The 25234-nt window shown below is 48.8% G+C and overlaps 1 protein-coding gene across 1 annotated transcript; it reads right to left on the reverse strand.

Annotated features, from left to right (window-relative positions):
* Nucleotides 1–3040: 3040 nt before the first annotated feature.
* On the reverse strand, nt 3041–17401 carry LOC134056898 (serine/threonine-protein kinase pak-1-like). Its single transcript, XM_062513855.1, is given in 14 exon segments — nt 3041–3130; nt 3350–3487; nt 4405–4601; nt 5042–5141; nt 5831–5948; nt 6604–6715; nt 9673–10006; nt 10284–10418; nt 14666–14788; nt 15224–15261; nt 15645–15767; nt 15770–15865; nt 16304–16312; nt 17389–17401. Coding segments are annotated over 14 exon segments (1626 nt in total).
* Between the last annotated feature and the right edge of the window lie 7833 nt (nt 17402–25234).

The raw sequence follows: 25234 nt of genomic DNA on the forward strand, positions 1-25234 counted from the left end.
AGAAATTCCCCAAGAGGAGCCTGCTATAGCACTTGACGGTCTAGATGGGAAAATAAGGTCAACTGAGAATCTGAAGCCTCTAAAAGCATGAACATGTCTTCTTACGCTGTATCGAATTAGAAGAATTGCCATGTAAGGAGAGAGAAATCATGAAGGGTTAACCATGAAAAATCCTCTGTTTCAGCCCACTCTTGACAGCAACACTCTTGCACGTGGTTCCAAGCAGCAGCAGTCAGCAAGCCAAGGGCAGGCTCCCCAGCAGAATTCACCCCATGCTCCCCTGTGGCAGAGTTCCTTGTGCTGTTGCACTCCAGAGGTGTAGGAGCACCCCTGCCCCAGGAAAAAAATGGACACACATCTCAGGGTTAAGGAGGTGATATTTTCTAGCAATTCCCTTGAAGGAGAACAAAGGGCAGCAACAGCTCAGGTGTTCAAGCAACAAATGCAGCAAGATGTCTCAGTTATGGGGACTTGACATTGTTGTCACGGAGACAATTGAGGAAGTTCTAAAACAGTCTCCAAGGAAGAAATGGGCATTCACAGCCCTATTTGAGTGTTCCCAAATATTGTCCTCCCTCAGCTAACTTCATATCCTTCCCCAAAATAAGGTTATGGCATTGCTGGCCACACCTCCACCCTGTCAGCTGAACATATTAACAACCGGAAACTTAGGAAAAAGACGGGACTTCCATGTTCCCATAGGTCTGTGCACAAATCAACTTTTGTGGCTCTCTAGAAAGACTATGACAGATTAATTGTGAGACAACTACAAACCAGAGTTTCCATAGGAATTCATTCACCCAATTTCTCTTTCAAACCCACTGAAATACCTTGCCTTCAACATTTGTAAATGTGTTTTACAAAACACTTGCAAAAATCTGGATATCCCTTGGCTCATTGACAAGCTGAAACCAAGGTCTACAAGCAGTCCTGGGAGGTGCTTCAGCTGACCTCTCAGAGCAGCCCATATGCATTCCTCTGTAACCCTCCAATGCAACCTGATTTGGGGATGGGGTTGTCCAAACTTCTACACCTTCAACCACTCAAGGCAAAGATCATAAATTAACAAGTGTCTTAGGTTGCAAAGCAGGAGTAACCAAAAGCAGGTATCCTATCTTCAGCTGTTAAAACCACGTGCGGGAGTTGTCATCATCAGGTCGGACGTCACACACACACACACACACACACACACACACACACACACACACACAAACACACTCACACACACACAGACACACACACTCACACACTTGAGCAGAGTTACAATGGTGTCTTTGTCCTTCTAATTCTGCGTGTTCTCCTCTTTATATACTCTGAACAAAGCATGATCCTAAGGCGTTGTCTACACCTCAATTGCTTATTATATTCATTGGTGCAGAGCAGTTAGCGTCAATATATTTGGCAAAAGTTTTGCACCAATTTAATAAGGCAGGTATACACATTTCCTTATGTACCTAGTCTAACTACAAAAATCCTTCATGTACCTTTTTCAACCAGTTTCCATGCTAATGGCCTTGTCTTCTTCTTTGCTACAGATATGCTTGGAATTCATCAATTGCTGTTTTTTCTACTGACTCAGTTTGGCTTACAGGCCAGCTCTCAAGCCTCTTACATAGATAGTGGAATGTGACATAGGGAAAAGTGCTGCAAAATGCCAATGATTAAATGCCCATTGCATCTGAGGCAGGTATGGGTCCAGCATGCTCATGCCACACTGCAGGTCTGTAGTGGATGCCTGTGATTCACCAGCAAAACACATTTACCAACTTCCCAAAAAACCCTACAGGTCCTGTCCAAGTACCCACTACAAATCTCCTGCTTACGAGCATCTCTGGAAAGACATCTCAAATATGGCTTTTACTGGATTCATCTGCAAACCAGCATTATATTATACAGGGATTGTTACGAGATGGCACTTGCACAGACCCTCATAAACTAACATGCTGGTTTGTAATAACTTTTTCCTTTTATTCGGGGGGGAAGGAATGAATGAGTTATGCAAAAAATTCCCTGTAAGGATCTGGGGAGCTTTAGACCAGAAAAAAACCCATCAGTGGCTGATTTTTAATACTGACACATTGCCATACCAGTGAAAATTTAGATGCGTGTCTGGGAACACACATGTAAAGATGGACAACAAAGCCTGGAAATCTCCCTTGCCCTTCTATCCTGAATACAGGCAATACCCTGGCCAGGCAGGCTCTGCCCCTTTGCAGGGCTGGGTCAGGCCAAGCATTTGCACACCACTGTTCACAAGAACAATTCAATTCTGATGGCACTCACTCAGATGTAATCCAGCCGAAAACATCAAGACAAGATCACTGCAGACTAATTTGAGTCAAATGTTGAGATTCAAAAAAAAAAATTAAGACTCAAGGCCAACATGGAAACAGTAAAAATTGGAAGCAAGCAAGAAATGGATATATTTGATGAAGCAACTTCATGTCAGCTGGTGACACGGGCTTTGTCAGCCCCTCTGCTGTGGATGAGCTTTCCCCTGGGTGAAGGACCCCACAGCGGGGCTGGTCTGCACATGGGAGGATGGGTGGTCCCTGAGCCTCTCACCAGAGACTTTCCAACACACCCCCAAAGCTTCTCTCTCTGCCCACCCTTTGGGGTGAGGCTCTGTGCGAGCCTGGCAGCTGATAGCCTTGTGGCTGTTGTCTCCTGCCCAGAGGTGCTAAGCTTGTGCTTGGTGAATGTCCCCAGTTCCTGAGTTTTATCTTACCTTCACTGTCGAACAATCCAGGGCCTCACTCCAAAGGCCTATTCAGGATATGGTGGTATTATGTGCAGCCATTGTAATACACTTCTAAATATCCTTCAAGAAAATGTTTCAGTCTAAAATTAGAATATTTCAGTCTCTGACACATGGTGAGAAGGAAAGGAATCTTCCAGATGGGTTGAGGTTTCAGAAAATGTCTTTATTCACAATCCTACTCTATAATCCTTGTCTACAATCCTATTCTACAATCCTACTCTGCAGTCCTACTCTAAAATCATACACTGGTTGGTGGAGGAAATAGTCCAGATGTGCTTATCACAGTTTCTTCTCCACCATCCTCTTCTTCAAAGAAACGATCAGTGGCACCAGGCAGGAAGTAGGCTCGACTGATGCCACAAATGGATGCTGCCCAGCAGAAAAAAACAAAAATTAACAACAAACAACAAAAAACAATGAACCGTGACTTTCCAAGCTCAGTGCTTTACAGGCTCAATCAGGATTCCTCTGGTTCATAGAAAGATGAAGATGTGGGGAGGTGGAGGGCTCATCTGGTGCCTTGGACTTGAGTGGAGGAGGAGCCCATCCCTGGCACACTGTTTCACCTGCAGCCCCTTCACATTTTACCTGCAGGAGCTCCTTGGCAGTCCAGCGCCGAGCCTCATCTGTCTGCAGGCAGCAGCTCAGGAAGTCGCGCAGCAAAGGAGAGAAGAGGTCGGGCTGCTGCAGCTTTGGTCTCCCTCCGGTGGCTATCAGGAGCTGAGGCTGCACAAAAAGGAAACACGAGGCTCCACCTGCTTCTTTCACATCTGTAACTGCTCTCCCAGATGCCTTTGTTTAACCTCCATTCTGCAGTGGCAGTTTCTGCCCTGGCAGAGAGGCAGAGATGACTTTCCTACACCACCAAAACACCCAAACCCAAAAGGAGCCACAGATTTTCCAACATTCAAGGGATCCTGCCTTGGCAGGTGATTTCAGTGACTGACCTCTTGCAAAAGCAAGTGTGTTTCCCTGAGGATTCACACCAGCTGAACAGGCTTTTTGGAAGGGGGACTTTGCTATATTATCTAACACTACTATTTCCAAGGGTAATTACATGAAAGGCATCTCTGAGTGCTTCTTGGTCCCTTAAGCACAGTGGCCATAAAATAAAGCTCATCAAGCTTTTTATCCTGTACTTGGTTAAAAAAGGAAATAGATAGCAGAACTGCTTGGAGATTGCTTTGCTGATTGTCCTTTCTCTTTCCCTTTCCCTTTCCTTTTCCCTTTCCCTTTCCCTTTCCCCTTCTGTTTTTTTCTTGTTTTTTTTTTCATTTTTTCTTACTTTTACTATAAAATTGAGACTAGGATCATCCAACCTCCAATGTGAAGGATATTTGTCATGTATTTAAACATTTCACTGAAAAAAAACCCTTCCTTCAGAAACAGAGCTCCAACAGGGCTCCAAAAGCAAATCAGAAATAGCAGGCATAGCTGGAGCTCAAAGTTGCTGAACTGGCTTCCTGCCACTTCCCTTCTGGTGCAACCAAAACTACAGCAGATGTGCTGAACTATGGGGACATTTTACAAGGGGACCATGGTGGAAGGGGTGCCAGCAGATGGCAATGGGATTTTGTCCAGTGGCACACACAACATGGCACAGGTGAGAAAGACAGCGGCATCAGGAAGTCTTTGCACCTTACCCACACAGCAGTTTCATTCCAGTAGGGAACTTCTCCTTCCACCATTTCAATGCCCACAATTCCAAAAGACCATATATCCAGTTTAGGGCCATATTGTTGACCTGTCAGGACTTCAGGTGCCATCCACCCAGAAGTGCTGGCCACTGAGTCCTGTCTTCTCTGCTCAGGGCTGAGCTGAGCTAAGAGGCCAAAATCAGCTGTGGAGAAAACAACACACCATGAAAGCCAGCTCAAATTAGCAAACCAGGCAAAAGAATTCCCCACTCTCACTCTGAGGATGTGCTGTTGATGAATGTCCTGGAGAACTGTCAGTGGGGATTTAGCCAAGGGAGTAGGGAAATGTCCACTTCCAAAAATAACCTAGGTTTTTAAATGCTGCTCACAGCAGTGGCCTTTATTCCCCTGAAGGTTTAGATAGTATCTCCCTCCCTCTGGAAAAGACACACACAGACCAACGCCACTCTTGACTGCTTGTGGCTCCTTATCATACCTCTGTGCACATTGCAACTGTGCCTTCAGCTCAGAGCAGGGGACCCTGCACTGCCACCAGCACCATTTTAGGGGAGCTGGCGGTCACTCATAGCAGCCCAAAACCCCACATCCCTGGAATGCTGCCTCTGACCAAGAATATACTGACCCAGCTTGACAGAGCCATCGCTTCTGAGAAGGATGTTGCAGCTCTTCACATTTTGATGGATCACGCACATTTTGTGAAGAAAATCCAGGCCTTGCAGGCACTGGGAAGGGAAACAGAAAGAGGAGGGCAAAAATTAGTGATGGGATTTTATCCCACAAGAAAGGAAATAACTCCAAATCACTTCCTTTCCACAGTTGTAGGGAATCATGGCAGAACACTGTGCCATTGAGAGGAAGAGCATGCTGCTCCAACACTAGCAGAGCAGGACCTCTCTAAGGAAAGGCACGCCAGCTTTTGAAAGAGCAACAGCAACTGCTGTTGTAGACCGTCCCCTGCAGACCAGCCAGAATGCCTGCTCCTGCAGTGGATGTGCTCAGAATGCAACAGCACTTTGGGTGCACTATTATCCTCTTCAGCTGAGGACTGTGAGAAAAGAGTCTCTCTTTTCTCTTTGCTGTTTGTTTCAAATCCTGCCAGCAGCACCTTTGCTTTCCCAGGCAAGGAATGCAGTGCACACAGGCTGGAGGTAAACATTTAGAGAGGCAGGGTGGAGAACAGCAAATACAAAGAGACAGAGTGAGGATACAAGAGCAGGAGCAAAGCGTACAGGAATAGAGTACAGTGAGTTCTGGGGCACTGGTAGACAATTGACTTGAGATGCTCTAGCTTCCCCATAGCATTCTAGCAACACAGAAACAAAGCTTGGCACATGAAATCTCTCCAGTTCTGAGCCCCACTTTCCCAGACAATCCTGCCCAAGGCCCTGGAAGCACAGGTGGGATCCCTGACCTGGTGACTGACAGCTGCCATCTCATCTTCAGACAGGAAGGTCCAGCTGATGACATTGCTCAGAGTGCCTCCATCCATGTACTCCATCACCAGCCAGAATTGCTTATCCACAAGGTAGCTGAAAGAAGGAAACAAGGACATGGATATGAACATGCATGACTACGTTGCTGTTTGGAAAAGATATGGGTTGATTCTTTGTTTCTGGGTCTCTTTGTGATGAGAACAGAATAAAAGGAATAGACATTCCCTCTAGGCTGTGTAGTGTTTGCACTCTCTGCTGGCTCAAGGAAAACTACACATCTGGGTAAAAGAGATGTGTTAGATGACCAGCAAGGGAAAAATGCAGTTTAGTAACAGATCAAGAAGCTGTCACACTGTGTGTTTCTGGAAAAGAGCACCTAGTGTTCCTGGCATGCACAGTAATGGAAAAGAGGGAACACAATCCAAGGGAAATCCTTGTTAGTTTATCCGCATGTAAGAAGACACTTGAAACAACCAAGCCCCAAAACAATGGGGTGGCAGTGAATTTACAGGCTATTGATTTAGTAAGATATGGTTGATCCAGGTTTTGGAACAATTTTTAAACTACGTGGACCAGGGAAAAATGCAGACAAGATCCACTCTCTTCCCATCCATAGTGAGGGTGAGCAGAACAATAATAATTTACTAATAATAACAGCTGTCTTTTCTGCCAGGGACCAAAGTGGGTTTTTTACCTTGTGTGTTTGCAGTATGTAAACAAACAGTCATGGAACAAAAGCACAACAACTCACCAGTCTAAATATTTGACCAGGTTGGGATTCCTCTTCCTCTTGATGACCATAAGTTCATCAACTTTTAGTTCCCTCTTCCGCAGTTGGTGGAGATTAATTTTCTTTATGGCCACTTAAGATGACATTCACAATCAATAACTTCAGAAGTTGGTGGCACGAGACCACAGTGCACGTGGAGTGAGTGATTTTGCAATGACACAGCCAAGCTGAGCCAAAGTGCCTTGTGATTAGACATTGGAGTAATTAGGAACTGACATTCCAGCAGCCCATTTCTCAGCTCCATTGGAGTCCAGTTTCAGGACATGTGGCCACTGACATTTTGTGTTGTCCACTTGGGAACAAAGATGGCTCTACTATCACCCACAAAGCTCTGACCACACTCTCTACTGCTCTGTCTAGGATTCAAAAGCAATCCTTGCTTTGCTCCTCTGTTGATACATCCCAGGCTATAAGCAGGGCTTAGGGCTTTTAGGGACACCTTGCAGATCTCTGCCTACATGCAGTTCCCAAGTGCAGCACTGCAGGTGGCTAAGGAACTCCCAGTAACATTCAGATATATTTGCTGGCAGCCAGAAATGAGAATAGAGCTCTGAAGCTGTAGCCCCAAAGAACAGTGAGATGCTCTAAGGCACCAGCTTTGTTTCAGCAGCTGAGAGCGAGTGAGGGCGTCCTTCTCTGAAAGGAACCGCTGCCCTCCTTGCCTTCCTTCTGGCAGCTGAGAAGGACAAACACTGTCCCTAATGCAATTTGCAGGCTGGCACCAGTCTGGGCTTCTTGTGCTTTTGCAGCACAGCTCTACCCAAAGCTCCAGCCACAGCTCACACCAGAGGGCAAAGCTCTCAAGAGCTGCAGAGTCTGCAGGGGCTGTTGACATTTACCTCTCTTCCTGCTCCCTTGTCGAGTGCCCTACAAACCTCCCCAAAAGTCCTAGAAACAAAACAAAGCAAAGAAAGGAGAAGCCGTTTAGATCTCTGAGTGAAAGCCAGCCCAGACAGGAGATCTGTGCTGGCAGTGCCTAAAACCTGCAGGATGCAGGAAGTGTCTGCCAGAAGGCAGCTGATGCATTTCCCTCTCAAGTGCATGGGCACTGGACCTGTTCCTGGAGTGATGGGCTTTACTGCCTCAGCTCAAAAAGAGAGCTTATTCTTTCATCTCAGGCTGCAGTTTCTAAACTGTACAGTTCTTATCCTGACCATGGAGTATTTCCTTCAACAAACTCTTGGAAAGAAATGTTCCTGAGAATTCCTATCTCACAGCTATCATAGTGGGCAGGTTGATTTTAAGGCAAGCAAGATTATTCTCCTTTCATTATTGTGGCTGTATGATGTGAAGATATTCAAAAATGCTAAGGCAATTAACACAGAGATGGCCCACACTTGATAGACAAGAAAGAAATCTTCCAGGTCCTGTTCCTTGCTGCAGGCAAGGCCTTGGAAGCATGGAGATCTCTTTCACAAGGAGTTCAGACCACGCTCACAAATTCTGGCTGGTACTGAGAAGTGGGACAATCTAACTCCAGTTTCTGACTATGTTTGCAGCTTGCCTGACTCCACAATTGATAGATGTACTATCAGTAAACCCCCTGCCTCATTCTTGTGTAGAAGTAATTGTGGTTGGACTCACCCACTGCCAATATTTTCCAGTTCAGTGTACTTCATGATGGGATTTCCCATGTTCACTATTTTCCCTGAGAGAAACAAAATGCAAGATGCTCACTTTAAAGCAAAGATCTCTGCTTCCAGATGATAAGAAAGGCAGCCCCACTGTCTGGGTCTCTGAAGCCTTTGTGCTTGGCTGGGGAACAACAACAACCAGGCAGACAGCTCTGCAGTACAGATGGCCAGCACAGAGAGGGATTTTTCTACAGCAGTTCATGTGGGGAGTCCTGAGTGTCTCTGTGACACCAGACTGAGGAGGAACATTTGGTACAGCTATGCTGACACATGCACACAACACACTGTCCCTCAGACAAGAAATACACCAGACGTACTCAGTAGCTGCAAGTACTTCTCCTCTGCCTCCTCTTGCTGAGCAGCAGCTCTGTCAGTGCTGGTGATGAACAAACTGCCCAGGCTCAACTTTTCAGGCTGGGGAACAAAGGGTCCTTTAGACAATGGTGCTGCTGCTGCTGCTGCTGCTTCAGGTTCAGTGACAGTGGCTGTGTAGATCTGAGAGAAGTAATGAGTTTGTGTCAGAAAGTTGGCTGTCAGAGATGATCCTGAGATCCCTTTCCAAATGCAAAATTTTAGGAAGATGTTGTCAGCCACGCGCAGGGCTCTTAAAAGGGATTATTTGGATGTCCCCTATTCAGACTGGATGGGTCCATATCAAAGGCCGCTTTTACTCGACTTCATGACCACATTCATGTTCCAAACTCATGGATTTTCTGAAGGATGTCTGCCACAATGACCATTCCACTTCCTCCCCAAGGATTCCTTTCTCCTTCCAAGGGCTGCTGACACACTTATTAAAATGCTCTACCTCCTCCCACTCAGTTCTCTTTCCCTGCGCCATCTTCGGGACATGCCCAACCTGCAGCATCTCTGATTGGGAAAGCTCCCGTGTCTCTCGTCGACCACGGGGCTTTTTGTTTCCAGTCATTTGCTGGAAGTCTTCACAGGCTGGCACATCAGAAGTGAACAATTCCACCTCAAGTTAAACAGAACAAAGCAGTCAGAGACTACAGGTTGTCCCTGTGAGCCAAGAGTCATTGACTGTGAGGAAAGGGAGAGAACAGATTTACTAGGGTTACAGACTGTTTGTTCCAATCCTCCATCTGGGTCACCATGCCCCTCTGTAAAAATACCTCAAGAAAAAAGGAATGCAGGAACAGCCCAGCAGGAATCCATTTGTATGAGTGCTAGCATAAAGGCGAAAGGACTAGCCTCACTGTGCAGGGCAGCTTCAGAGATTTGGCACACCAGGAGAAGTCCTTCAGAGTGGTTGTGATGGACCCTACAGCAGGATGGCACTCAGAGGCATCACCCCACCCACTGCTACTGTACACTGGAAAGGCAAGAAGGGCAGAGACCAGCAGATGGGTGACTGCACTGGCTATTGATGTTCCACTCACTTGCTTTTGTACAGCCTGAAGCAGGGGATTATGTTTCTCTCTGATAAGTTTTATTCCTTCCCTCAGCCTCTTCTCCCTTGCCTTCACCCTAACTTCAGTTTCCTGCAGTTCTGCAAGAAGGTTTTCCGTGAGGTTCTGTAAAAAACAAGAGACATCTGTCATGAGTGGAGTGTCTTCCACTCTTGCACTCACCTGGTTTTGTTGATCGCCTGTCTGCTGATGGAGATTCATCTCTTGGATGCTTCTCATGTCTTCCTTGTGCCTTCTCCTTACTGCCATGATGGCAATCGGAGCTTCGGGCAGCTCTGCTTGTGGCTCTGCCTTGATGTTCTGCAGACACAAATGCAGAGCAAGTCACAGGGAGCTGCCACCAGGCTCAGCTTTTTCCTCTTTCAGCCTCAAAACCAAATTCATTCAGCCACTTCTTTCTGCTCCCCTACCCACCTCTGCTTCCATTGTAACCCTCCCATGCTAGCGCTGATCTCTGCACATCACAAGGCCCTGTGCTTTCAGTGCCTGTGGCACTCCTGGCCTCCTCAGTCCCAAGAGCTCTGTTTTATGCCTCTGCTCCTCTCCTTCATTCTGGCACCTGGGGAGCCAGGCTTACCTGGCCATTCTCCTGTACCTCTTCCCACTGCTGCCTGAGCTGCTCCTCCTGCTCCTGGGCTGGGAACAGCTCTCCCTGAGTCTGCTGTGGCACCTCTGATAAAGCACTCTGCTCGTGCTCTTCCTCTAGAAGGACCTGCACAGAAAGCAAGACAAGAAGGCTTTCAACATCCCATACAACATTTGTGAGCCAGGTCTCGAAGACTGATGGCTTCACACGTTCCCAAAGCACTGTGCTGCTGCTGCTGCTCTCCTGGCTCGTTCTCTGCCCATGGGGAGGCACAGATTCCAAAGTGACACTGGCAGTACAATCAGGGTCCATCTGGGACTGAAGCTCCAACAGCCTCTCAGGCAGCTGACAGGGAACGTGTGGCATTTCTCAAGGGTCTGCTGAGGGCCTCCCTCCACTTCTGCCGTTTCCATTTTGTCTTTCCATCGTGACTGACACTCATCCCTCTCTCACAGCTCCATCCTGCCCACTCTGGGCTCACTCCTTTTGAGAGACACTTCTGGAGTTCATGTTCTCTTCAGGCCTGCCCCACCATTTCTGCCTTTCTGACATCTACACTCTTGTCACAAAATCCTGCTCATTCAGGACATGAGGATGCATGCACAGCTCCTCTGATGAAGGTCAGAGTGCCTCTACAGCCCCCTCAGTATCTGGAGGAGGGCCAAGGTGTTTATTCTTCCTCTTTCTCAACTGAGAATTCAGACCAGCTCTAAGAGAGAACCTCCTAAGGCCCCATCAACAAATGAACTTTCACATCCTTAGGGATGCCAAGGATGAAAATCATATGGCATGTAATGCATGTATGACCAGATTCACCAAACACCACCTAAAACATGGAATGGTTCCACGTCACTAGGATGGGGAGAAATGCAAAGAATGAACTGGGGGCTTCAGGGCAGAAGAGGCTGGAGGAGGAATGCAACTCTGAGGGGAAAGAACAACCATTTCTGGAGGGGAAACATCTCAGCCTGCTCAGGATCTGTTGATAGAACACGTCTCTCCTCTTCTCCTGAAGGGATGACTTTGGGTGAGCTTTGCACCTCCAGCTGCCTCTGCCCAGAGCCAGGAATAGTCAGTTATGGAATAGTTACATAGATAGATGGATAGATAAATAGATCTCGTGTAATTTGTCTTACTGTACTTTCTATTATGACACACCATAGCACGTGGCTGCCAGTGCCCCCATCAGCAGCAGGAATCCTGAACTTGCTCTCCTGTTGCTTCATTAAACCACATCCCTGGGGAATCTGGAGCATGTAGGTCCTTATGGAATGAGATTACACCCAGACTACTGCTCTGGGAACTGAACTCCTTGTGCATCAGTGCTTGGGCAAGTTCTTCTCTTGCTCACAACCACACTGACAATGCTCAAGTGGCTGTAATCAGAAATGAAGCCCAGTCCCTCCCAGCTCCTCTGATCTCTGAGCACCAGCCAGAATGCAAGGGACTTGATTTCCTGCTAAATTCCCAAATACAATCCTGATTGAATTATTTGACAATTGCTGAACCACAAGGCTGCCAAAAGGTAAGGGTTCTGTTAACACGAGAGTGATGTGCTGGCTGGCCTGGCATCAGAGCAGCTCTTTCTGCACCAACGTCCCTGCCCCAAACTACATCCTCTCGTGCAGGAGAATGTTGTGATAAAGTGCCTTTGCTAGCCAGAGGAAGAAACTAAACAGATCTTCTCCTCCTAGCAAATCAACAACCCAACAAAACAAACCATCAAAGTGACACCTAGTCCAGTGTCTAAAGCATCTGGGTGCAGTGAGGGGATTCTTGCAATGGAAGTGGTCCTTGTGAGGAGCACTGTCACGTAGGCATTTATGGAAGTGTGCCTGGAAGGACTCTCATGAGCCTCCCTTTCCCCAGGCTAAAGCTCCCTCAAGCATCTCCTCACTGGGTTTGTGCTCCCACCTCTCCCCAGCTCCCTTGCCCTCTCTGGACTCGCTCCAGCCCCTCAATGTCTTTCTGCTTCAGAAGGGCCCAGAACTGGACACAGCACTCGAGCTGTGGCCGCAGCAGTGCCCAGCACAGGGCACAGCTCACTGCCCTGCTCCTGCTGCCCCACTATTGCTGACACTGGCCACGATGGCCTTGGCTTTCTTGGCCACCTGGGCACACGCTGCCTCATGTTCAGCTGCTATTGACTGCAACCCCTGGGTCCTTTTGAACAAGTTGCATGTTTGTCTTAAGATACAGCATCAGGAATTCCAAGATGTCTTTCCTGTAGTTATCAACACAAGACAGCAGTCAAGGACTTGCAGCTTCACCTAAACTCCAGGCTCCAATGGAGTTTTCACATCTGCAGACTACCCCACAAAATGTATCAACAGAAACTTGCCCTTTCTGGTTTGTGCCTCAGAAGAAGGGTTCAGAATTATGCCCTTGGTTTCTTTTGCCACAAGGGACAAGAATGTCCCCCACAGCTTCACGAACAGCACAATCATCTCTTTGCAGCTTATCAAAAGCCAAAAGACAGGTGGGCAAAACCAGTCTGCGGATGTGAAGAATTCCTCAAGGAAATGGCAGAGGAATTCCACAAGCTCCAAACACAGCATTTCAGAAAGGGAAAACAAACAAAGCCCTGTGATCTGCAGCGCTACCACATGTGCCCTTTGGCCATAGCACTGCAGAAGCCAAGTGTGCTGGTTTTACCCTGGGGGAAGGGCACACTAGGAAGTTTTATCTGCATGAGAATTTCCTCTGTGGATTGATGGGACCACTTGGAGGCTGTTTTAGATGTTGACAGCCTGAGAAACCAATTGGAAAAGTCGGTTCGCTCCGTGAATCCCATTTGAAGCAAGTAAACCCCGGGAAAGCTCTCTTGCATTGCCGGCCTTTCACAAGGTAACACTGACCTGGCCTGGGCCCGCTTCCAATGCGGCCAGGGCCAGGCGGGAGCGGGCTCCGGAGGCTGCTGGGCCTCGTTTTAACCAGGGGTCCCAGCGGCCAAGGGGAGGAGAGCCCATTGCTGGGATTCTCGCCTTTTCCCGGTGTGGCCGTGCTCGGCGGGGCCCTGCCCAGCCGCCCTCACGGCCTGGGGGGAGGCAGCTGGGCCCGGTTTGGGAGAGCCCCCCACGGCTTTGTGTGCTGGGCAGGGCAGAGGGAGAACCCCCGGCCCGCGGCTGGAACTGAATGCAGTCAGTGCGGGAAGAAAGCCATGGAGCCAAAGGCTTGTCACCCATTTCTCCTCTGACTGGACTAGGTAGTTTTCATCCTGCCCCTCCAGCGTGGCCTGGGCGGCCTGAGATCCTGACACAGCTCCAGCATGGCCTGGCCCAACTCCTGCAACTTCCGTGTGAGATTTTAATTTTTTTTTCGTAATGTTCAGATATCACTTACAGACTTTTGTCTTTCCTTGAGTGAGAGGGAGAAGAACAGAAAGGATACACTAAAATCAGTGAAATAAAAGCTAAGTCTCTAAATGGAATGAGAATGATGAAATGACATGAAAATTGGCTGAAATATCTTTTTGCAAGTTGTAGGCATGGACTGTACTTCACGAATAAATTCCTTTAAACTATGGAGAAAAAGAAAGACATGGGAGGTGGAGCAAGGTGTAAAGTGTTTGAAGAATCCTTTGCCCTGAGGAAAAGGAGGGGAATCTCTGTTTCTGGGAATGAACTATAAACAGAGAGAAGTGAGCAAAAGAGAACTTTTGCCTTGGAGTAGCTCAACCTTAAAAGTAATACCTGATGACTATTTAACATGGCCCGCAACTCAGTTCTGAAAAGACTGTATAGTGGGAGGAAATTCATGCTAGCAGGTCCCAGGTGCCAGTCAATCATGAAAAAGTGGATTCCAGAGAGCAGTGGGGATTTCCTCTCTTGGTAAAAGATCCTTATAGCTAAACCAAAAGAAACTCCTCTCCCTAAAATAAACTGAAGAAAATTATTTAAGTAGGGAATTGACTGAAGTGTTCCTGTGTGTTGTTCTTCTGTAACAACAGGGGAAGGAGGAACTGGCCTGAAAATCTGTTCTGAATTTACTATTTTCATTCTTTGTGTTGTTAATAATTTTTTTTCTTTATTGCCTTTTTTAAGTTTTAGGGTTGCTTCACTTTTACTCCTAATCCTATTTCACAACAAAAGGTAAATATATTACAATTGGCAAACCTTAAACCATTACACCAAGAGACAGAGCGTCACTGAGCCAAGGATCCAGATGCTCACCCAGAGGCACCAGATTTTTGGTACCTCAACATGACAGACCAAAGCCCAGTTTCCAGCTCTCACTAGCTGGGGGAGAATTGCTAGGTCCCAGCAGGTCTCCAGCTCTCAGCATCCTCAGCCACCAACAGCAAGTGCTGGCTGCTCAGCATCTTGCAGCTCTGTCTTGCACTAAAGACAGCACCAGCCAGAACTGGCACTTACCGGCTCGGAATATTCAGGTTGTGCTGTGAACACAGCTGGAGGATTGTGATCATTCAGCTCCTCTTTGGCCACATCTCCAGGAACTGAGAGAGTCAGTGGAGAGTCTGCTGTGGGTTCAGGGCTCTGTGAACAGACAGCAGCATGAGGGACAGGCAGTTACCTATCATTTATAACCTTACTCCTATTCAGCTCTACAACCTGCTCGACTAAGGACAAATGATAAACTGCCATTGCAATGTGATTCTAAGTCACTCCAACAAAATTAAAATGGGCTGGTTCAGCAGAATTTCATATGGCTCTGAATTCAATATTCCCTCGTGCTTACTATCAGCAGGCAAGGTTCCCTCTGGAAACTGAGCTTTGAGTGCTTTAAAGCTCTGAAATGGAAAATTAGGAAACAGCCAGTGATGCCTTTGCAATTGCTGATTCAGGTATGGGAATGGATTTTCTTTTAAACTACCCAGCTGGCCATCTACACCCTACTACCACAGGCCAAGCTCACAGATTCCTTCACAATTTTTAAACGTCAGGAACATCCAAGGTTCCTTTCTCACTCACCTCAGGATCTGCACCTCTGAATACATGTCTCAGTTGTCCTGTAGAGGGCAGGGAAAATGAAATAAATTATTTGAGAAAACTGGAGAGAGCCGTAATGTGTTTAGAAATCCTTCTGAGAACATCTCCCTGTCTGCGTTTTCAAAGTTGTCCTGCTTGACCCAGCAAACTGAGGAAATGGCAGACTCTGCTGCCACAGACTCTCCCGGGAGGGAATGCAAACCCTGCAGCTTCCTTGCAAATGCTGCCCGCAGCTCCCTGGCTACAGACACCCCGTCTATAGCGGAACAGGTTGACAGGAGCTGTACCAAACCAGTGGCATCCTCATGCTCTTTCTGTTCCAAAATCAACCGGGTCACTAAAACAGAGCAGGAAGACATCTAAAAGCCAGATTAGGTTACACCCAGGGAAAATCTCTACTTACGTCCCAGGCTAGTCAGATAATATCCTGAATAACCAATGCCATAAACAGTGCAAACTGCAGCAACGAGTTGCTCAATCATGGTAGCACTGCTGTGCAAGTTTGCAGACTCTTCTGAAACACTAGAAAAAACAAGGCTCCTGTCACAGTGTGCAGCTGCCCACTGACAAACAGGAGGATGCTCCTGCACTGAGCACAGGCAAGAGCTGCTCTGCCACTGAGGCCTTGGGTGCAGCAAAGCAACCTTCTGATGTCACCACAGCAACGTGGCAACCGTGCCCTGACATCACAAAGCAAACGTTCTGCATTGGTCTGTGAATTTATGCAAAGCAGCCCAACCCTCCCTACAGCAAACACAAAATCACCTGGGACGTTCTCCTCTGTCACAAAGCAGCACAAACTCCCCTGGTGGGACAAACCCTGTTGTTCAAGGGATCCTAGAGTAACTTGGAGATAGAAAACAAAGAGAACTTGCAAGCAGAGTGCTTACAAGAAAGCTACTCAGTGAAGGCAGGATGGATGTAAAAATGTCTCTAAAATGGCACAGGTGTTGGAGGGAAAACTATCTAAGCATTGGAGATGAAAAGGTGAAGGCAGTGACAGAGCTGTGTGCAAATCAGAAAGGGAAAGCTGTGTCTTCCTACACTGCAAAGAGATCTCACCTGCTAGCACTAGGGCACACAGGAGAGCTCCAGCTGAAACACACACCAGTGTATCAGAGATATATTGAAAAGATCAATCATTTCTGACAACTTCTCAATAATAATTTCTTTATGAGTTTCAGCATCCTTGAAACACAGCTAAAGGTAACTTCTCATTCTTAGCCACAGAGTACTGTGGAAAAGTCCATGTAACCACAACTATACTACAGGTGGGACTAAACACTCCAGTGGACAATGCACTTTTCAACCACCTGCTTCCTCATCTCCAGCAGGCCACAGGGCCACTATTCCTGTGGGTCTCATGACTCACAGAGATTACAGAGGAAGCCTTAAAAAAGAGGCTTTGCTTGATGCAGCAGCACATAGATGGACATGTGGGAAATAAGGGCCATGCAACATCAAGACAGATGTCCCCTCTTTTCTGAACTCCCCTCTTCTCCTGCTGGCCTATTCATCAGGAATTTTGTTGTAATTCAGTTGCTGGCTTACTTTCTGGCAGGTTTCTTACACTGCGTTGAAAAAAAGACCAACACCATCCAGCCAAGGTGCAACATTTGTAATTCAGGTTCTGTTTGAAGCTATTTAACATGAAACGGGAAGAGATTTTCTAGGCAGCGCATTTCAATTTTTCTGAGAAAGCCAGCACACAGAGGAAAAGATAACAGGGCATCTTGGAAACACTCACTCCAAAAGACTGCTCCAGAATGTGATGAGACCAACAATCCTTGTGTCAGCATGTCACCCACAGGGCAGTGGCTGAAGTGACAGGGCTGGGCTCCTCACAGAGGGACCTGGAAGGAGGGCAAGAGAAGGCAGTGTCAGCCAGAACTGCAGGCAAGCTGGACGTAAGGAAAATACCCACTGTGTGTGGGGGGTGAGCTTCTGCCATTCCACCCAATATACTCACGTGAGGCCTCATGGTGAAATGATGGAAAGACATAAAAAAAGGGGCATGAACTAAAAGAGATGGGAGAAATAGGTCTATATTTCCCTGCTCTGAAAAATGTTTCCATTTCAAGAGAGCGTTTAAAATAAAAAGAAGTGACACTAAGCAGATCATTGCTAGATCACCTTTGCCGGTTTACGTTGAAGAGACATGGTGGTGGGAGGGATTTTACATTGTAACTCTCCCCTGATTGTGGGGAAAAAAAAGAGAAGAAAACATTTCTGAGGAAAAAAGAATGCAAAACCTCTTGGTGAAGACAGCAGCATGAGTTCACTGTCACTGTAAGCAATGAATGCCTCGGCTAAAGCAACATCCTTCCAGGCGGCAGGACTCTAGGTCTGATGAAAATGCTGACAAAATTGCTGCCCCTTCCTGCTGCTGCTGCTTCTATCTCCAGAGAGTGAGAAATGTGTCAAATCTGCTGAGGACAGGCAGAGACAGTGAGAAAGAAGCAGCCAGCTGGCTGGAAAAAGGGGCAAAAAGAACGTCTTCCATTCTCTCTCTCCGTTTCCCCTTCTCGCACTTGACCTCCAAAGGGTTTGCAGCTCACCCCGCCCCGCCCCGCCCCGGCCCGCCCTGCGGTGCCCGGCCAGCCCCGGGAGCCGCCCCGCCCGCGCTGGTCCCGCAGCCCCGGCTCTGCGGCGCTCGTCCCCGCCAAGTCCGGCCCGCGCGGGGGCCGCGAGCGGGGCCGAGCGCAGCGCCCCCCTCAGGCCGCGCGCCGCCGTTGCAGCCGCGGCCGTTGCGCCGCGGGCGTTGTGGCGACAGTCGGCGATGGGCGAGATGGCGCAGCTGCCGCTGCCCGCCGGGCTCAACGCCGACACCTTCCCCGCCAAGCTGTGGCGCCTGGTGAACAGCCCCCGCGTCGTGTCCGTGCGCTGGGACGGCCGGGCCCAGGGGCTGCTCGTCGACCGCTGCCTGTTCGAGCGGGAGCTGCTCAGCCCGGGCGGCGCCCACGGAGCGGGCGCCCAAGGGGCGGGGCCGGCCCCGGACTCCTTCCAAGCCACGCACTTCGGCAGCTTCGTGCGCCAGCTCAACCTCTACGGCTTCCACAAGGTGCCGGGCGATGTCGGGGGCTGCCTGCACTTCAGCAATCCCAACTTTCGCCGCGATCGCCCCGACCTCCTCCTCCGCATCAAGCGCCTGACCAGGGCCAACAGGCAGCGGCTGGCGGCGGGGCTGGAGGTGCGCAGCCGCCAGCCCAGCCGCTTGCAGCAGCTCCACACGCAGCGGCCGCTGCTCGCCTTCTCTGCCGGGCAGCCCCCCAGAGCCGGTGAGACGGGGTGGGAGCTGCGGGCGCCGTGGCCGCTGCTGCTCCGTGCCCGGCCCGGGGATGCTTGGGGAGCTCTCCGTGAGTGCGTGTGAGCCGAGGGGCTCGGTCGTGGTCAGGCCCAGCCGGAGGGAGCCTCCTGCTCCTCTGGGGCGTAGGGGAAGACACCTGGCAGTTGGGTTCCTGGCAGTTGCTTCCTGCCAGGGAATGGCAGCAGGACACTTTTCCCAGGCAGTTGAACGAACAGGGGAGAGCTAAGTAGGCAAGGAACTGGGTATTGAATAGCCCCAGAATATTTTTTTCTTTTTTCCTTCCTCTTCTTTTTCACCTTACTTGGCGGGAGGGGGGGGGGGGGGGGGGGGGGAGCTTTTTGTCTTCCCTGACAGAAGTACACTTGCTGCCAAGGGAAACACACGCAAAGACCACTAGTGACCCAGGCTTTCCTTTGCTTCCTTTCTTCTTCCCTCACTGCTGCATAGCTCCGTCATGCCAGAACTTTGCTGCTGCCTCAGCTGAGGACGCAGAGCTGCTTCCAGGCTCTTCCAGGGGACGTGCAGGTGCTCAGGAGTCTGAGGCTTCCCCACCACCTGCCAAGAAAGTCTGTGTCTCCTCTGGACTTTCTGGCGCTTTAGCAGTGGAAGAAGCATCAAGGGAGCTCCTGCGCAGATTTAATCTCCACCAGCTCACCATTCTGCTGGTTCACATCGAGCCTGAAGCTGCCTGCAGGGCCCTTGGAGAGAGCAGCAGCTGCACCTCTTCAGGGCAGCACATCCCAGCCAACAGTGCTGCCTCACCTGAGGATGCAGAGGTGCCTCCAGGCACCTCCAGGACACGTGCAGGTGCTCAAAAGCATCAGGCTTCCCCAGCACCTCCTGAGAAAGTGTTTGTCACCTCTGGACTTCTTGGCGAGTCCAGATCAGTGGAGGCAGGCACGTACAGATTTCAACTCCGGCCTGAGCTTATTGTTCCACTGGTTCCTGTGCACCATCAAAGCACTTTGGTGACAGTTCCGGAGCGGAGCAGCTGCGCATCTCCTGAGCAGCACTTGCCAACCTACTGCCCATCAGGTAGGGAAATAGTTTCTAACCTTGCTTTTCAGAATGGTCATGAAAATTAAGCTTAAAATATTTCCCTGCACTGCTCTGTCATGGGTAGATCTCAAGTGATAATGAGGAGGAAAGGGGCAGGTGTTCTAGGAAGTGGAACCATGAAAACAGAACCCATCTCTGTCTGCTTTTCCTGTCCTTGCTGCAGATTTGGAGGGGGTTCTGGGCATTTTCCAGACAGCCAATCTGTAGGGGTGCAAGGGCAAGGAAAAAAACCCCTTGTCTACAACTGGTCAGTGCAAGGTAAATGGCCATCTTTCTCGGAATGAAGCCAAACTAGGAGCCTGATAGGGTATTGCAGTGTTCTAGGATGTCTCTCCTTCAAATAATGCTATTAAAATTCAGTGAGCTCTGTGTGTTCCCAGAACAGCTGCAGCGGCCGAATACAGCCTCACCCGCAAGGCTGCTTTTTAGAATAAACTCACAGTTTAATTCAGCATGTGTGTCTGCAGATCTGGGCTCTTCCTGGGTGAATCCACTTTCTGTGGTTTGTTGTGATGAGAAACTGTGAGAAGCTACCAAATCCAAAAGCTAATGGGGAGATAGAAAAGGCAGTGATTGTCAAGTGTTTATTGTATGTGTAGATCAATTTTAGAATCCATCCTTTAATATACATATACGCCCTTTAGAAGAAAGACTTCTCAAGAGCTAGAAGTCACTCTTCCCATTCCCTGGGAAATTTGAACACAGGTCTGGAAGTGAGGTTGCTGTGTGCTTCTTGTGATGTTTCATCCAAGGCAGCATAGAGCTCAGTGTCCCAAAGCTGCATTCTGGAACCTGACCCATGCGTTTGAATTGTTGCAGCCAATCCAGGCACTTCAGCCCCCAGTGCTCCAGCTGGCTGTGCTGCTTATGCACCATGGAGAGCCCCCAGCTGGCTCTGGAATACTCCTGGGGAAGAAGAGTTGCCACCCCCGGATCTGGACATGGTGCTTGAGACACTGGAGGAGATGCTTTCGTCCTCCCCACGTGAAAGGTCTCCCTGTGCTCAGGTAAGTGCACTGAAGAGGGATGAAAGGGACTGGACGGAGAGCTTTGGAAAGTTGTTACATGGCTGAGAAGCAAAGGCTTCTTGAATTCAGTTGTGAATGGACAGGGAAGGATTTGCTTGCTAAAGGAAGGTTTCCAAGGGAAGGGGAATGAAAAAGTGTGTGCCCTTGGTGAGGACGAGAGGTGTCAGCCTGTGTTGGCCAAGTTTGGGTGCTCCTTTTCCCTGGCAGAATGCCTTCTGCAGGGGCGTTAGCAGTGAGGAAGTGGAAGCTTTGTGCATTCAACCAGGCTTTGTTTGATGGGGAAGAAGAGAGGAGTGTTTGGAGAATGCTACTGAAGGCCAAGTGTCCCTTGCAGGGAGGGGCATGCAAGAGGTGCCTCTGCTGCAGCAGCAGATGTGGGCTCTGCCTCTTTGGTGTTGGAAGGCCAAGGGAGAGCAAGGGCTGGGCTGGAGCTGCTGCAGCTGCTGTGTGAGCCCTGCTGTGTGTGTAGGTGCTCCCAGAGCTGCATTTGGGGATGGGCTGGAGCTGCAGCTCTCTTGCCCTCTCAGTAACCTGGTGCCTGCAGTCCAGTTTCTGTCTGGGAAATCCTCCACTGGGCAAACTGGCCAGTCTTGCTCTCCATGTCCCAGAGCTCGGTCACCTTGCTGTTGGGCATGTGTGTGGGAAGAGATGTGTGTTCCCACGCAGTCCCTGCAAAGCTACAGCCTGGGTGAGACTGTTCTGCAGAGGGCTGTGGAGGGAGGAGCACATCCCTGTGCCAGGAGCTGGCAGGACTCCTTCCTCAGCAGCCAATCTATGTGTTCAGTGTCACCCCCACACTCAACACTGTCAGCTTTGACAGCTTTTGGACCATGTTGGAGAAGTCAAATCTTTCTGACTTTTCAAGGTTTTTGGGATCCACATTTCTTGTTAGGAACAAGAGATGAAGTATGTGAGCCACAGAGTTGTTGGACCAGATGTCTTGTGTAACTGGTAAGAAGGGTTTATTTCTTTGTGTTTCTTTTTCAAGGGGAATATTAATGTTGCCCCTGAGTCTTCAGGAGGGGAGCCTGTGACCAAGGCTGCAGCAGAGGGAGCTTTGCCTGGCGCCGAGAGCTGTGGGAACAGTTCCCAGGAACGCGAGGAGCTTGGTAAGGACAGAGCCCACATTGGTTTAGGGAGGTGTGAGATAGCTGCTCTGAGCCTGTGTGTGGCAGGAAGGGAGATGAGAAGAGTTGAGTTCTTGTCTGCAGGATTGGTGCTTCTGGGAGCCTTTAGTTCCAATCCTGCAGTGACACAACCTCCCTGAGCCCTGCCCTCCACGATTCTCCAGAGGCTCTGACACTGAGTCCTCTGCTGTGGCAAGAGAGCCAGGAGTAAACCTGACCTTGTGGGAGTTGTGTCAGCCCCAAGCCAGGTGTCCCCATTTGGTTTCCTAACTCAGCTGCCAGCAGCCTTCAGCTTCAGCCATTTCAGAGAGGACTGATGTCTCTGTCAGCGCAGACAAAGAGCAAGGCTGGGTTTCTTTGTGGGAGCTGAGACTGTGTTTCAAGGTCTGGATTTGGGTGTGATTTGCGTTGTGAGTGTTGAGACTTTATGGCGATACTGCAGTACTTCCTGAGGTTGGAACACTTGGATGGATCCCTGCTCTTTAAAGAGCAGGCTTCCAATTCCCAAGTGAGAGTCTGCCTTTCAGGCCATCTTGTACACTCTTTGATAGAAGGACAGTTAATTCCGAAGGAACAGATGGACACAGGCCTATATGAACTCAGTGTTTCCTTTGCTTCCCAGATATCCACCTGATCTACCTTGCCAGGAGGGCTGCCCTGCGTGCGAAGGAGGGAGCAAGGGAGAGCCTGTGACCATTGGGCAGGTGGAATCCCTCTTTTTATATGTAGATGTATAGGTGTCTATATAGTTATATTTATACATGCTTATATTTACATTTATAGATTTATGGAGTTGTGCTTATGCATGTATATATTTATAGACCTATATAGTTAAATATACATATCGAGTTATAGGTTAGATTGAATCATATCTATGCAGTTACATTTATAGATTGGCGGAGTGCATTTATATATGCATAGCAAAATATTTAAACATACAAGTAATATTTATAAGTAATGTAAACATAAGTAACTATATAAACTTGCAAGTAATATGAAGTAATATTGATGAAGTTGCATAGTTGCGTAGTTAAAGTTATATGGATATTTAGGTGGATAGATGGATATTTGTGCAGGCTTAGGCTGTATTTTTACTTTCTTTTTCCCCTGCCGGATGCCTTTCTCATCTCTTGTTTTTCCCCTCTGTCCCCTCCTCCTGTGCTGGGTCCGAGCTGGCGGCCGGGCCGGGCGGAGCAGCAGTTCCAGCCCCGGGTGTCCCTGGAGAGGTGGGAGCTGCCGGTGGCCCCAGGCACTGTCCCCTGAGGAGCTGCTGAGGGACGGTGAGACTGAGGGGACTGAGGGGGCTGAGGAGGCGGTGACACTGAAGGGACGGTGACCTGGAGGTGCTGCTGGGGCTGAGGCTGTGGGGCAGCAGAGGGCAATGGTGGCACTGAGGTGACAGGGAAGTGGCACAGGCTGAGGAGGGTGATGGCGGGTCTAAGGGGACGGGATGGGTCAGAAGGGACTGAGGGGGGTGAGGGGACTGCGGGGCTCAGAAGAACCTGAAGGGGACTCGAGGTTTGCCAAGAGCATGGTGGGGCTGAGGGGATGGAGGGGGCCATCAGGGAGCACAGAGGGCTGTGGGACTGCAGCTCTGGCAGCCCTTGGAAGCCATTGCTGAGCCTCCACTTGTGCCACAGCCTCAGTGAAGGCCTGGAAGACACCAGACGACGAACTGACAGGAGGCAGCGGGGAGGAGCTGAAGGGCAGGAGCAAGAGGAGCGAGCAGGGAGCTGCTGCTGCCCCGCGAGAGCCTGGGTGAGGGCACAGGGCCGGGGAGGCAGGGTGGGGGTGAGGGTGCCGTGGGCTGTGGCCGTGGGCACTGCCCGGCGGGGCAGGAGCGGGCCCTGCCCGTGCTGGGGCTGCTCAGCGCAGCTGCCCCGGCCGGCACAGGGGCTGTCCTTGGGCAAGGCAGCTGTGCCGGCAGGGCCCGGGAGCTGTGCCGGCTGTGCCGGGCTGCCGGGGGCTGTGGGACAGTCCCGCCGCGGCTGCGCTCACCACAGCCTGGCCCGCTGGGCCTGCTTTTTCTTCCAACCTTCCTGGGGAGGTGCTGAGGTTTTCTCTTTGCTTCCCTGATGGAAGGGCAGGTGCTGCCAAGGGAAAGGGCCTGATCCTGACTCCGTGTTCCCTTTGCTTCCCAGATGTGCCATGTGCTGTCCCTGTCCAGGAGAGCTGCTGTGCACGGGCCGAGGAGACCGAGGGAGAGGCTTTGGAGCTGGGGCTGCTGGAATCCCTCTGCTCAGCGTCCTTGTTCAAGATAGATGGACTTGCACATAGGCAGCGATTTTTATATGGAAATATGCATATATGGGTTTCTATTTGTATACCATTATATTTATACGTCTGTTGTTATATTGATGGACCTATGCTATGCATATATGTATGCATATACATACATATATGTTTGTAATTACATATATGTGTATATATGTGTCTAAGTAGACATGTATGGTGTTCGGTCTACTTTTAGTTCTGTTTCCTTTGTATGCATTTTTCTATACATAATGATCTATTTGTTTAGATGCAGTTATAGGAAGATGGTGTTTAAATAGGTATATTGTTATTTGCATAGGTCTATATGTTTTATTTTTAGATGTGTAATAATCTAGATGTTATTCTATTTACATGTGTATCCAATTGAAGAGCTCTGTATTTGTGCTGGTGCAGTTATATGGCTATTTAGCTTGGCACATGGATATTTTTAAATTTATAGATAGGGGTTTTTATATATCTGTTTATCTATATTGTATTTAATATGTAATATTTAATTTATCTTTACATCTGTGTATCATTATATGTTTATATGATTTTATATATATGTATATATGTATTAATTGAGTTCTATTTCAACGTGTATGGAGTTATAGAATGGTATAGTTTTACCTATTTAGAGAGGGAATGCATATATTTGTACTTCTATATGGCCTGTACCCTTGTAGTAGTATGTAATAAATTAGGTTGTTCAACACTTAATTGATCTTTGTGTATAGTGAGTTGTTGTAGATGTTGGCAATAAATTAATCTTTTTGTTAACTGGAGTTAGTATTTGTATATATTTCCATAGCATTGTTGTCCTAATGTAATAAATTCCTTTTTTTAACCTTAACAGAGATAGGTGTCGTTCTGTATTGTTAGCACGGGTGTCACAATTTGTAACAAATTCTATTTTTCAGCTGAAATCAATATTCTTGTGTGTTTGTTGATCAGCAGTGTGGCTGTAGCAATGTGTAAGAAATTACATTTGTCGGCTGAGATGGGTGTTGTGTGATTTGTGCTGTCCAAAGCAATGAGCAGGTGTAAAGGCGATGGTGCTGGAGGATTTTGATTGTGAAAATCTCCAGCCATGCCCAGCACATGTCCCACGTGCACTCAGGCTGGGCAAGGAAAGGGCAGATTTGGGATGGCAGCAGAGGCACATGTTCACCAAGAACTCCCTGCAAACCCTGCTGAGGAAACTCCAGGACTCCACTGG

Source organism: Cinclus cinclus, chromosome Z (genome assembly GCF_963662255.1).
Source record: "Cinclus cinclus chromosome Z, bCinCin1.1, whole genome shotgun sequence".
Classification (NCBI taxonomy): domain Eukaryota; kingdom Metazoa; phylum Chordata; class Aves; order Passeriformes; family Cinclidae; genus Cinclus; species Cinclus cinclus.